The sequence below is a fragment of the Zeus faber genome (genome assembly GCF_960531495.2).
Source record: "Zeus faber genome assembly, chromosome: 21".
Taxonomy (NCBI): domain Eukaryota; kingdom Metazoa; phylum Chordata; class Actinopteri; order Zeiformes; family Zeidae; genus Zeus; species Zeus faber.
This window is the reverse complement of record NC_137208.1, coordinates 19,160,235-19,174,744: the sequence shown is the minus strand read 5'-3', so window position 1 is coordinate 19,174,744 and position 14,510 is coordinate 19,160,235. Positions and strand designations below refer to the sequence as shown.

Here is a 14,510-nt window from a genome sequence, read left to right as displayed (position 1 = left end):
CGTATATATATCTTCTAGAGTCTGAAATGTACAGTAACTATTTTTGTTGTTAGTATTTACTGAGTATTAAAATCAGTAGCAGGCAAACGTTCTCCTGAGGGGACAAACTGATTTATTTAATTTTTTTTTAGAACCAGATAATTACAGTAGGTCATTTTACTACAACCACATATCACAAAGCATTGATCCTAGAGCAAATTTCAGAGTGAGACGATAGCGGTGAATAGCTTCCAGCAATGACTTCCATTTAATCAGAATTGAAGCTTGTTCAGCATTTTTCCATTGAGATTATATTGCCATTCCTCTTTTTCAGAGAACACCTTTATTTCTAATGTGCAGTGCATTTCTCTCTCTGAACCCAAACCTGTGCGGTTGAGTACAAGTACTGCATTTTCTTTCATTCCTGACACCAACTATCGTCACTCCAGAAAGCATTTATATTGCAAGACCACACTGGCAGCAGTACAATGTCATACATTTCAGTTGAGAATTAGTAACATTCCCTCCTTTTTTTTTTTTTTTTTTTTATATTCCTCAATGCTTCTGTGTTAAGTTGCCATTCTCAAACAGTATTTCCATACTGTTCATTACATTCCCTGAGGCATATTTTTTTTAAATAACTAATCGCAGACCATTCTCGGATACTTTGTTTAATAAAACAAGTTTGGGTGAAAGTGAATGACTTTGTCTTTAATTTTAATATCCACTTTTGGATGTTCTGCCCCCGTGGACTAAAGAGAAAGACAGAACCGTGTCAGAACATTGCGGAGGGGGAAGTGTATATAAAGTTTTAAAACCAGTCGCAAGTGAGGACACAAGCAAAAGCGTCATCGGTTATTGCTCAAACAGGTTGGAGCTTCAGTTTTCCGAAACCGAACACTTAATATCCTGTTTCTCTCTCGTGACAGTTGACGATAAACACGTGTGGCACGCGAGACAATCCATGGTGCGATGAGGGCATCCTGGTTTAACAGGAGGGACCAGCTTGGGCCATTGTACCCGGGGAGAGCCGCTTTTCCGGCGAGGTGAGAATGTCATGCATTTTCTCATCTGGTGACTGGACTTTGTCCCACCTGACAAACTTGATACACGGCTCTCTATTTATTTTTCATAATAGGAGTTAAGTCCTTTTGAGACCGTACATGAAAGTAAGAGTGGCTAATGAGAGGAAATTTGTTTCTTTTACATTCAGAGGGGAAACAAGATCTCAAAATAAAGATTTGAACTATTATGATTATCATTAGTTGCCATGTTACTGACTGTGGCCTTCACATCTGTTCTATTAGATAGTAATTAGTGGGAACAGCCCACTGAGGCACAATTAAAACATTTCCTTCCACTGTGACCTTGTAAGGCACACACGCTGATCTGGCTCTTGTCGAACAATAACATCTACAGGGACGCCATTAAACGATTCCCTTTCCACAAACCTCTGCCTTTCTTGTAATCAATGTGTTTTGGCATTCATCAAAAGTCCTCCAGAGGCTCCATCAATCAGGCCTACGTGTTTTCGCGAACATGCGGCAGAAACCTTCCCCTCCGCCCGCCAAAACGCTGTGGGATGGTCAAGTTTCAATGTCCGCCCGGAAATACCATCGGGGTGACGACCGGGGGTGCGGCCGGTTCCGAATCAGTCATGGGCCGTCTCCGCCGCGTGGCTCCAGGTGGGCTTGCGTTTCTCGATGAAGGCCCGGATTCCCTCCTGGCCGTCTCTCAGAGCGAGGTTGTCCACCATGACCTTGGAGGCCGTGGCGTAGGCCGCGTCCCGACCCTGTGCCATTTGCCTTGTAGGAGGGGGAAGTCACACCGTATATCACTCATATCCCAAAGTTGGGAATGTTAAAAAAATACAATTTATTTTATATTGCCATGCGTGTGTGTATAGATTGTACATACATAAATGAATAACTACATACCTACCAAAACATACATACATACAGTATGTATCTTTATACGTATTTATATATACACACATACTTATTGTAAGTCTCTTTGGAAAAAAGCGTCTGCTCATGACAGACACAGTATGTACATACATTACATACCATTCAGTGAAATAAATGTATTTCATCTCGGTCCCTGGCAACAGTCAGTGTCAGCAGTGTACATCCCTACACGAGATACATCGCGGTTAAAAACAAACTGGATGGCGCGTGTCACACCTGTAGAAGGTGGCCTTGCCCAGGGCTACGACGGGCCGGCTGGCCTGGCACACGCGCTGGGCGATGGCGAGCGTCTCCTCTTCCAGACGCTCCTCCGACACCACCCTGCTCACCAGGCCATGCAGCAGAGCGTCCCGGGCCGTGATGGGAGCGCCCGTGAACAGCATCTCCATGGCAACCTGGGAGGGAGGGGGGGAAACAACAAGATTATGGCCCGTCAACTTTTGGATCCCACAAGCTGGCGATTGGGTTTCCGCGATCGGCGCGGCAGAATGGTGTGTTTTCTATTTGAGATGTAGGTTATTTTATTTTACGTGTGCTTACAGAACGAAACAAGTGCGTATGGAACGGTGGAATGAAACCGTGCGTGATGGGGACACTCTCTGGCCGTTCGTTTGATTCCCCTTATTTATAATTCCTCATTGAAATGTTATCCCTGTCCATTTTGTAAGCTTATTTTTTAATACTGTTATAATAAACCTAAAATATACACTAAAGCAGAAAAATTTACCCAAGGAATAAAAAATTAAAATGTGAAAATATACAATAAATCTAATTATATGTGATGAATATTAAAAACATAATAAAAAATCAATACAAAAATAAAGCATACACAACAGAATGACCTTAAAAAATAAACAATAAATGTTCACCTTCCTGGGCACAGCTCTTCCTATGGCCACCGCCGGCGTGGAACAGAACAGCCCCACGTTGACCCCCGGAGTGGCGAAGGTGGACCTCTCCGTTGCCACGGCGATATCACAGCTGGCGACGAGCTGGCAGCCCGCTGCCGTGGCAACGCCGTTCACCATGGCGATCACGGGCACGGGCAGGTCCTGGATCAGAGTCATCACCTAAGGCGCGGGTTGCGTGAGGTGTTTGTTGCGATAATGACAAAATCAAACAGGATTTCTGAACAAACACAGCAGGGCTTAAACATGAAGCTTTTTATGCCACTTGAAGAAATGGAAAATGTAGGCTTATTAAAAACTAAATAAAACCAACAGCCATCTGGACAATTAATACAATTTATTAACGTACAAAACATACAATTAACAGGTAACAATTACAATAAATATGATATATGCACAGTATAATATATAGTGGGGTTGCGCGATCGTTTATATTTTCATATCGTCCAATTATGGCTCCTCTAAATATTTGTTTATTTTATTAAATAATAATAAATAATAATAAATAACCCTAACCCATAAATAACAACTCTAACCCTATTCTCTGTTTAGCTTTAGTTTTTTTTAATTATTGACGGTAGAATTTAATTTGGATTAAAGACTTTGTTAAATCTTCTTGAGCATGGCCCAGCGTCGGATGGAGCTTTGGGCGGACTAATGCACATGTTCTAAATATTGAGGGGGACGTATCCACTGCATCCCCCCCGAAATCGACCTTGCTGAAGGCCGTCTTGGCTGGTAAACAACTATTTAGAGCTCTCCAGTGAACAAAGCTAAATGAGAATTCTAACTGAACCATTGAAATGCTCTGCACTCGGTTAGAAGACAAAGAAGCAAGAAAAATATTTAATTATTTTACAACAAAAGAATAGGATTTTTTTTTTTTTTTTCATGAAATGCTTTGCTTTCATTATAATTGTGTAATTTGTTTTAAATTATGTTAATTGAGCCCAGTCACATTAAATCATTATAAATAATGTATTTTTTGGTAGAGGAATAAATACAAACTTAATATTTCATAGATAAAATAAATGCTTGGGCGCCACTCTTTTCTGTGAGCACGATCATCCTGCTCACTGAAAAGAGGCAAACTTTTCAGAACTACCGCAAGTGTCTCTGCTCCTCCCGCCCTCCACATGCATGTCCACTCTGTACGTTCTTTTAATTCCACTCTACACATCACAGCAGCATGTCACATGACGTCTACATGAGGGTCGGATCAACATTCTAAAAGGTTCCCATACTTTCTAGCACCACTGTGGAGTGTGTTTCATCGCAAAACGGGTTGGACACATGGGTTGGGGTTGTATCTAACCTAACCCTCGCCCTGGGTTAGGGGTAGGTTGTTTGAGAAAAGAAGCCTACCCAGTAACTGGGTGGAAGTTGCACTCACCACTGCTAGGCTGGAGGGTCCTTCACTCTAAAAAATGGTGGAATGAAGATTCCCCCCCCCAAAAAAAAAAAAAAAAAAGGTTTGGGAAATTAGGATCCTAGGGTTTTGTAGGCGGCCCTCATAGTCTGTTGTTGAGCCCCCTGGTGTTAGGGTACCCAGCCAGGTAATCCATTTGGCTTCAGCCCTTCTTCTTTCCCTGGTGGTCCAGTGGGGGTTGTATTGTAGGATAGAGAACCGCATTTGGGTTTGTTTGTTTTCTGACAAATGGCTTGCTGATAGGTTATTGGTTGTCCTCTTGTGTCCCACGCGTTGCCATAGAGAGTTCTTGGTTTCTCCCGCATAGCTGATTCCGCAAGAGCTACATTTGATCCAACAGACAACAGTTTTTGGTGTTATGCGATGCTCCCCTTGTGGTGGCGTACGCTGCTCCGGTTTGTGTGCCGGTCGCAGTTCTTTTTCTCCTTTGAGTTTGGAGAGGTTTGAGCTTGGTGCTCACCAGGTAACCCTTCAGATTTGTGTTTCTCCTGTCGGCTGAGAGGATCCTGTGGGTGTTGAAAAATTCCGTTGAGGAGAGGATGGAGTTGATGTTTTTGTTTGAGTTTCCAGGTTTAGAGCTATGGAGTGGGCGGAGTAGGTCGTAACCAGTGGGATGATAGTTCTTTCATCCCTCTGTATGGTTTTGTAGTTTTTTTTTACGCGCCATCCTTAGGAAACTTCGGGTATATCCTCTTTTTTTGAGAGCTGTAAAAAGGGTTTTGGTTGCTTCCTCGAAATCCTCGGGTTGTGAGTATATACTTTGGAAGTGTAGGAGTTGGGATTGAATTAGTCCCTTGAAGGTGTGTTGCGGGTGGAAGCTGGTTGGGTCAAATAAGCTGTGTGTGTATATATTGGTTTGAAGCAGGCTTTGGTGTCCAAAACCCCTGTTTCTTCAAAGCCCCTGTCTTTGTAGGAAGGTGCTGTCCAGGAAGTCCCTCTTGGTGTTACGTAGGTGTCTTTGATGGAGGCACTGGAGGATGGTGCATTGAGGTGGGTGATGAAAGAGGTGAAGTCATCCATCGAACGTGACTAAGCTCCCCGGATGTCGTCTAGATTTCTGAAGAAGTTGTTGGGGTTTAGTGTGCTGTCTTTCCCAAAGCCGTTTGCGTAGCTCAGAGCACATTTCTTTCCCATGGCCACTCCCTTTGTTTGTAGGAAGTGTTCTTGGTTGAATTCAAAGTCGTTTTGAGTCAAGTTGATTTCCAGGAGTTCCAGTATGGCACTGTCTGGCCGTTGTGGGTCTGGAAACTTGGTACAGATTCTCCTCATTGCTTGTAGGCCGGGTCCCGGTTTCGATGTCGGTGTAGAGATAGGCGTCTTTGACGTAGCTGGCATGTTTCGTGGAGAGTGGGTTCAAGAAATAGTCATTGAATTCCGCCACTCTGTAGCTCTCACTGACACTACGGGTCTTCCAAATGGAATTTATCAGCTGACGACCAGTTGTTTCTGAGTTTGTGGATTTAAGGAGATAGAATCTTCTTTTCCCGTGGTTCTTCTTCTCCAGGTATCAACTGTGCGTATGTTATTGTGCCCTCCTCCATCATTCTGGATAGGATTGTGTGGTGTTAGTGTTACAGTTAGGGTTGGCTCTAACCTTACCCTAGGTGTTAGGGGTGCGTTGGGGACGCGGCGGCAGAGAGACACGTACCTCTGAGCAGGCCAGGAACACCTGTGTGTGGTGCTCCCTGCCCTGCGCCGAGGTCAGCTCCTTCAGATCGTGTCCGGAGGAGAACACCGGCCCTCTGGCTGACACACGCGCGGGGAAATAGGAGTATACAGGTCAACGCGGCTCCTGCACCTTCCCAGGCACATCCCCATCCCTCGTTTCCAAAACCCACCTGATATGACAATAACCCTCAGATCTTCACTGCCGGCGTCAGACAGGATGTCTTTCCTGAGGGACTCCAACATGGACAAGGAAAGGGCATTTCTCTTCCGGGGGTTATTCAGCGTGATTCTCCTGAAAGGAGCAAACAGCGCTGTTGAAATGATTTCTTAACGTTTATGCCAATACAACTGCTTTTTCTATCTGTTGATTCTATGCGTGATATATAATAATATAATAATAATAATAATAACAATAACAAAATACGACAATGACATAACTCGCAGTTTCACTTCATTTAACCTTCAGCCTTCAAGCATTAATTGGACGCCGTGCGTTTCGGGAGTCATCTTTAAAAACCTTATTCCATTGCTTTGCTGCCTCACGGTGAGAGGTTCCGTCGGGGCCTGCGTGCACACACCACGGGCCCCGCTCAGGAGGGTGAACGTTCCGAGCCGGACCCCGTCGCGGGCCCCGGAGAGCAAACGTCGCGCCATGACTCCACCCTATCGGTATGTTGCGTTTTCCCGTCCCCGTCCTCCGGTGTCAAGCCCCGAACGCCAACAAAACGCTTCCGGGTTGAGATCGATGCCGCGTTCTGGGGAAACTTGGAAACATCGCTTTTCCGAGACGCTGGGCTCCACTTCCCTGTTGGGGTGTGTTTCGTTGGTTGTGTTGGGGGAAAGCGCGGTTGGCCGCAGTCGTTTTTTTATTTTATTTTTTTATTTTGTGGGGGTCAGATTTTGTGAATCCTACACGCTACAAAACGACGGAGTAGTGACACATTCAGCACAATCGGGCGTGAAGTCTTTCTAAACTCGGTCCCGAGCGGTCGGATCGAAACTTCCGCTCCGAGGGAACTCAGCACAATGCACCGGAAGGTGGCCTTTCAAAGTAAAAGTCCTCCGGCTCGTGTCAGCGGCCGAAAAATCGCTATTGTTAAAATACAAATTGCTTTTCCAGTTGAATGGGGTTAAAATGTCCATACGCTTCGCAGGCCATTGTTCGATCCATCCAGGAGTCCTGAAGGAAAGCATATCCATCGATCGATCTCGTCCAACTGACAGAAAGACCATCGTCTCATTTTCCCGCTGGGTGGCGTAGTCTAACCATTAGGGTTGACGTGAGATTAGGCAAAAAAAAAAAACCCCAAAACTACATCTAAAATCAAATAAAACAGATACTTCATTCATATGTAGGAGTAATAATGATCTTTTCATACACAAAATGTAGCTCAAAGTTATTATTATAATTATGATTGTGTATTATTATTATTATAAATTATTATTAATTATAACTGTATCTTCATTTGGTATTTATTTAACTATGATCATTGATTTGCAAAAAATATAATCATGAAAATGATTATTACAGTATGAGAATGACAATAATTACGATGAATAAGCAACATGGTAGGCTATCATATTTTACTTGCACTTTTAGCTTCTAAGTGTAAGACGGTATCAAATTAAAAAGTCGATTTTTTTTAAAAATGTATGTTCACAAAAGTTTTATACTGAGAAAAAACAAAGACATTAGCGACGCTGACCCTTGTTCTAATAATAAGTGTAGTGAGCTCATTGTGTGTCACACCTGTATGAAAGCACCCCTCCCCGCCACCTCCTCCTCCTCCTCCTCCACCCTTGGGTGGAGCAGCTCTCCCTCCACTAGAGCGGCTGAGCCTCTCCAGCCACATAATACAAGTACAGTCAGTCAGGGAGCGACAGCAAACACAGAAGGGGCTTGTATTTTTTTTCCAAAGAACCAAGGTTAAAGCTTGTTTTTATTTTATTTTATTTTATTTTATTTATTTTTTGTTTTTAAGAAAAGTAAAGGACAACAAGTCGCTCGTCTTCTTCAGTTTGAATTGCAGCTCTGAACCCATGGTTTGGCCAGTGATGCGGCTGTAGAAGACCTGCTGGGTAAGTCCACACAGGGGGAGAGATCATTGGACCGGAGGCACTGGGTTAATAGTTCAAGATTTTTTTGTTAAAACCTCTACTTGTTAGGTCTTCTCAACTTTAAGAAATACTAAAAGATACACATTTTACAAATTGAAGCATTTCTTTTTACCGATCGTTGGTAGCAAGAACTTTTCATGTTTTTTTTCTTATCTATACGCCATAAAGTAAAAAAAAAAGAAAAAATACATTTTAAAAAAGTCAAAAGGTACAGTACCATTTCTCCTTCTCCATTGTCAGGATCCCTGGTTGGCATGGCCTTTGGACTACTGTAAAGCTACCACAGAGCTGCCTTTGTCCTTAATCAATCAAATCATATTCTTGTGTTATCTAGAGCAGCGGTTCTCAATCTGTGGTCACTCCCTCCCAATGAAAAACCCCGGTCTAGATGCACCCCATACCATTTATTTCTTTATTTATTTTTTAATCTGGACTAGATTTCCCTAAAGAAAGGACTGTGCAGGCTGGGTGTACGAATTCCATTTGCATGATTATTATTTTTTTTTTTTTACCGATTTGACATTACGAGCGACTCAGCCTACCACAACCCGTTCGCTCCTGTGAAGGTTGCGACGTCACGGGCTGTAAAGCGGTGTAAAGCGGGCTGTGCAGCGATGCCCCCGGTCCGGTGCGGTAATGAAACTTTCTGGACAAGCAGATGCACTTCCATCAGTGGCGACCCCCAGACCATGACCTTAAGGCGCCTCCGTATCGACGCGTCGCTTGAAAGTTGGTTGAGTGTCAGTTTGTAACGGCAGTTTATATATTTACATAACAAACAATAGAAGGGGGAACTGCTCCCGCACGCAGATGACGCCTTCCCCATCGGTGGAAAGTGAATGAGTGTCGCCTTCCTCCCTTCGATGCAGCTCTCTCCATGCTCTGGGTGAGGGGAGAGGATTAGATGAGTCTTTGGCGCGAGACCAGACACGCCGCCGGTTCCCCCCCCCCATGACATGTCCCGAGTCCAGCTGACCTCTCATCCGCACTAGCAAGTCTCCACCATGGACATCCACCTGCAGGCGAACCCCCCGCTCCTCTACAGAGTCAACGGGGCCGCCGGCAGAAAACCCAGGCCGAGCGTGAGTACCAGGAAACCGGGGGGTGGTTAATCATTCATGGACTCCGGGTCAATATTCAATCCTTTTATTCAGCTTATCACGGCACAGGGCGCTTATCTGACTTCATTTCTTTTTATAGCGGTTAGGTCCTTTATTTTCACTTTTAACTGTTCCAAATGCGTTTTTCGCTCGCTATAGTCAAATTAAGACCAGCGCATATTTCACTTGGCCGCCGAGTGTTTACACTACACCGGCGGTCCTCGCAGCGCCGGCTTGACAACATAATCCTGCCGCATGCCTCAGGGGTGACATTCATTCATCAACGCCGCCGTCAAACCGGTCGAGCCGCAGTTTTACGGGTCTCGGATGAACACCACAAAAGGCGTCTTTCATTGTCGCTGAAACCGCCCTATCGGTTTTTCTCATCTCGAATCGGTTTCAGGTGGGCGTTTCCACAGGTGTTGTGTGCCCCCCGCCCCCACCCGTCTTCACCTCTCTCTCTCTCTCTCTCTCTCTCTCTCTCTCTCTCTCTCTCTCTCTCTCTCTCTCTCTCTCTCTCTCTCTCTCTCTCTCTCTCTCTCTCTCTCTCTCTCTCTCTCTCTCTCTCTCTCTCTCTCTCTCTCTCTCTCTCTCTCTCTCTACGGGGCATCCTGCTGCCAGGATTGTTTGCGGAGCCAACCGCAATCCGAAGGTCCCAACCCTTAAAAATAATGCAAATAAGCATGTTCCGCGTAACCACCGGCGGCGTAATTGCTAGTGGCCCCTGCCCGCGATCAAAACAGCGCATTGTCGTGCTCGGCATTGTCGCAACCTGTGATTAACGTTCGCCGGACTCGCGCGCTCGACCGCACGTTAGTGGCCTGCGAGCGTGGAGCAGTTGCACAGCGGCATATTGACATGCAATATGAGCTCGATGACCATGAACTATAGTGAAAAGCTGCCATAAGCGATATTAGCAGAGCTGTTATTGGATACGCCATTGTGTTGTGTTCAGGACAAGTAGTGATCTAGGTTGAGAGCGTATGGGGGGGAGAGAGAGAGAGAGAGAGAGAGAGAGAGAGAGATTGGAAGGTTGGGATGTAAGAACAAACAGCCCTGTGTTCTTTCTCTCACACACACACACACACACACACACACCTCAACAGGATGAAGGTAATGGATCAAAACAGAAATTCCAGGGGCACCATGAAAGGTGCAGCGAGAAGGACTTGACTTGAGACAAGTGCTTTCCATCATTTCGGGACAACAACAATTCTGAAAACACATTCAAATAGCGAGTGTGTATTGAGTAAAGATGTGAGACCGTAAGTCTAACCAACAAACCAGGCCGTCACCATTAAAGGTCACAACCTGATTCCACAGAAGAGAATATCACACGCACGAGTCAAATAACACTTGTTACTTATTACTACAACAGGCAGACGAGATGCAGTTCCTGAGCCAGGAGGAGCAGGAGTGCATCCAGTTCTTTGAGGAGACCATTGACTCACTGGACGAGAGCCTCGGGGATGAGGAGCGGGCGGCGCGGGAGGCGGCGGCGAGGACCCCAACGAGCAGCGCTCACGCTGAAGAGGCGAACGGATCCCTGGTCCTGCCCTCCGCCCCGACCCTGTGCTCGAGTCCAGTCCCCGGCCCCGTGCCCGACCCCGTGACGCCTCCTCCCGAAAGAGCTCCAAGCCCGAGAGACCATGACATCATAGACCTGGTCCAACCCGAACAGGATCTGGAGCGGACTAGAGAGCCTTTCTTCAACCCCAACCTGCCGGGTATAGTGCTACTCTGCTTGACCTCAATGGCCTTTTTAGTCAGAAAAAAATAATGCAATTTTTTTTTTTTTTTTATAAAATCAAAAAATCATCCCTTTCGCAGATTTCCAGACTATGGTGGTAACTCCCGAAAGTCATTTTGAGGTGAAGCCGAGACGTGATCCGGGGGACATGTTGGCTTCAGAGTACAACCCTCCCTTACCGAACAGCAGTTATGAGTCTGCTGAGGGTCACTCCACTTACCATCCTGCTGGATCTATCCCCACCCCTGCGCTGATTGCACGGAAGATAGCAGAGAACCAGGGAAGTGGAGCGTCCATTTTGCAGCTTTCTTCCCTTCTCCGCCACAAGAGCTTTGAATCCGATAAGCGGACGAGCCCCACTTTAGACCCCGTCAAACAGGGCCCGCCCACCTCCGCCAAGCCCAGCCGTTTCCCTTCCAACATCAACATGATGCTTGGCAACAAGGAGCACCAAAACCAATCGTTGCCAAATGTGAACATCGAGGAGAGGCGGGCGCTGATGATGTCTCACCTTACAGGGACATCACACTATTTGGGACAGGAGGAGGCGCAGCACGCATTAACTCAAAGGGCCCGCGACGTGCCCACTCGCAGCGTGTCCTTCAGGGATCCCACGCCTGACAAATCTCGGATGGAGGCCCTGGCTAAGTTGGGCCTGACCAGGAACCGCGCCAGGTCCGGGGGAATCTCTGTCTACATCACCCCGAACAGTGCAACCTCCCCACCTCCCGACCCGCCACCAGACACGGAAACCAGCGCCCGGCCCACTGTGGCTGAAGTCCCCAGCGGCCCTGCCCCGACCGAGAATAACGCCGACAGAAAGCCAGAGCCGGGACCCACGAACTCCCTGAGCGGTGACACAGAGCAGACCTCTCTGGTGAACCCCTCCACTTCAGCCGCAATCCCAAGAAGTAGCTACCAAACACCTCTGATCGAAAAAGGCCCGCCAGGCTCTCCGCCCCCCGAGGTTGCCCTCCCGGACTTCAACAGCTACGGAGGCAAGACAGTAGTGATCAACCCCTGCGCTTCCTCCAAGGGTGACTCGCTGGCCTCTGCCGGCAGCCCTGACAGCGGGACCCTCCCTTCCCCACTGAGCAGTCCCTGTGACTTCAACAGCTACGGGGGGAAATCAAAGGTCATCTCCCCCGCCGTTGAGCCCGCGGTCAAAAGCAACCTCCCGGACATCCTCAGCTCCCACATCGACAAGAGACGGAGCATCTCCGCGAAGTACAACTTTGGGGGAAAGACCCGGACCATCAACCCCACCACCACCACCACCACCTCCTCCTCCTCCTCCTCCTCCTCCTCCTCATCGCTGTCCGTCCGCTCACCCGGCGCGAGGACTCCCAAGGCTACGGCGCCCGCCCCCGCTCCCAAACCCAGCCGCCATCAAAGGCTCCCGAGCCCCGGCAGGCAGGGGGCGGCGGCCGTTCCCTCCGAACCCAGGCGCAAGTCGGCGACGGCGTTCCGTCCCCAAGGCATCACGGTGCAGTTTTCCGGAAAGGGAGCCACCGATGAAGAGCGCAGGGATGCGTTGAGGAAGCTCGGCATCTTGAAGGACTAACTGCGGGAGTCCGAGTCCACCTCCTCTCGCTTACCTGTGTAACCTAAAACCTTGCGGGTCTTTTTCTGGGCATGTTGGAGAGGTGGGGTGGGAGCAACCTAAAGTTTACAAAAGGAATGGAGCTGCGTCTTGAGTGTGACCTGTAGAGCTAGTTCCTAGTTGCTGGCTATCAGGTATCTCAGACAAACAAGTTTGACAACATGCAGTCATCTCTTACACACACACAAACTGTGTTATCCAAGGAATTCTAACAATGGCCCTTTGATGTAGTCAAAGTTCTGAGCTACTTTGAACCAAGTTAGTCGGGGGAAGATAAATGATTCTCTGTGTTATTCTTCTTTGCGAGTGGCTCTCAGGTACAAGATATAGAAACAGTCTGTGAAGCAGGCAGTTCCACCTCTTGAGTTCATCATCCGTTAAGAATTTTTACAGGTGCCTTTACTTACGGCTCAGGCATTGCTGTCCGGTTAAACGGTGTGTGTGTGTGTGTGTGTGTGTGCGCGCGCGCGCACGTGTGTTGGTGTATTTTGTCGAAAGCACTTTTCCCTGAAGCGTTCTGACCATCTGTGTTGATCAAAAGAAGATATTCCGACTAAGATATTCTCCGTAGTTCCATTGTACGTCACATCGAGGCTTGGCATTTTTGAAATTGAGGCCATCGAACACAAGCTCTACCGGATATAGTGTGGTTTACAGACTTCTCTTATTTATTTTTTTTCTGTTTCTGTTTTGTATTCAAAAGAATGTGGGCCATTGGTATCTGTCGCAAAGTAAAGCCGCTTTCCTGGAAGCAGCAGGGTTGTGGTAACTGCAGAGTCGGTGGAAGGATATTTATACTCTGTGGACAAGCCTCCCACCCGAAACCACAGGCTGTGGAATGACATATGGGTAGGGCTTTGGCTTTTTACTACATTTGAGAAGTTAGGGGGAAAAGTTTATTTTATTTATATATATATATATATATATATATATATATATATATATATATATATATATATATATATATATAAATATATTCACATATTCACATAGGTGGATGACGGCATGCAGGAGACGAGCACTTGATTCCAGAAACGCGCAATTGGGGGGGAAACATGTTTTTTTCACTTTATGACCTGTCACTGTTGTCAATTACTATTCTGTTCTAACATTTTAACTATGTTATTTAACTTTTGTTGTAATGTATGCCTCTGGCTGTGTGTGTGCATGTGTGTGTGTGTGTGCGTGTGAGATCTTCTGTGAGAAACCTCTCCAACAGTTGATCTAGACTCCGGCCTCTGTGGGGTAAATCCTGCAGTCATTTGTGAAGTACTTTTTTTTGTGAATTTTGTTTACAGACTCCGGTTTTTTGTAGTTCATCTACAGTTCTTTTGAAGTATCCAGCAGTGCATACAATGCAAATAAACTGACCAAAAAAAAAATAAAATAAAATAAAAAAAAAAAAGGTGAATGGTGTGTTTGGGAGATCAAAGTTGCCAATATGGAAAAAAAAAAAAAAAAGCGTGGAATGCTTGTCTTCTGAATTGTAATGTGTCCATTGTGTTAATGCTTTTGTCAATCATTAAAGAAAATAATATAATTTCCTCCCGTTTGGAGTTGCCATGGCATCGTTTTTTCTATATGACAGAATGTAAAGAATTTGGAAATGGCTTTTAATGATTGACCACACCGGTGGAAAACTGCTCGAGCCCAATGGAAACAGTGGTTGAACAAAGGCCATAAGACGGTTGTATAATATACATGGATTATTATTTTGTCTTTCCTTAAGGATATCGCAGCGATATATTAGCGTCGATGTTCCATTATATATATTTTATTATGTTGTCCTTACTACAATCCTACTATTCCACTTGGTTGCATAAGGCCCGAACAGAGAGGCTTTCATTCTGACCCGAGTGTGGATGGCTGAGGAAGGGGGGGAGAGGCGGTGGGGTTTTTTTTTGATGGAGTGGGCAATAGAGGACACGCACGCACACACACTTCCATAGAGTACACTAGCTACGTGTGAGTGTGTTTGAGGGGAGGCA

General features: G+C 46.2%; 2 protein-coding genes across 2 annotated transcripts; one reads left to right on the top strand and one right to left on the bottom strand.

Moving 5' to 3' along the window:
* Positions 1 to 95: 95 nt before the first annotated feature.
* On the bottom strand, positions 96 to 6,932 carry echdc3 (enoyl CoA hydratase domain containing 3). Its single transcript, XM_080022568.1, has 6 exons — positions 6,469 to 6,932; positions 6,122 to 6,243; positions 5,932 to 6,029; positions 2,816 to 3,016; positions 2,163 to 2,341; positions 96 to 1,784 (listed from the first exon to the last, which is right to left on the bottom strand). Exons 1-6 carry the CDS (start codon positions 6,603 to 6,605, stop codon positions 1,631 to 1,633), a joined length of 891 nt encoding a protein of 296 aa, XP_079878694.1. The 5' UTR covers positions 6,606 to 6,932; the 3' UTR covers positions 96 to 1,630.
* A 931-nt stretch (positions 6,933 to 7,863) lies between these two features.
* On the top strand, positions 7,864 to 13,405 carry proser2 (proline and serine rich 2). The gene is made up of 4 exons (XM_080022662.1): positions 7,864 to 8,030; positions 8,939 to 9,151; positions 10,548 to 10,896; positions 11,000 to 13,405. The coding sequence occupies exons 2-4, from the start codon at positions 9,074 to 9,076 to the stop codon at positions 12,481 to 12,483; spliced, it is 1,911 nt and encodes a 636-aa protein (XP_079878788.1). The 5' UTR covers positions 7,864 to 8,030; positions 8,939 to 9,073; the 3' UTR covers positions 12,484 to 13,405.
* Positions 13,406 to 14,510: the final 1,105 nt, after the last annotated feature.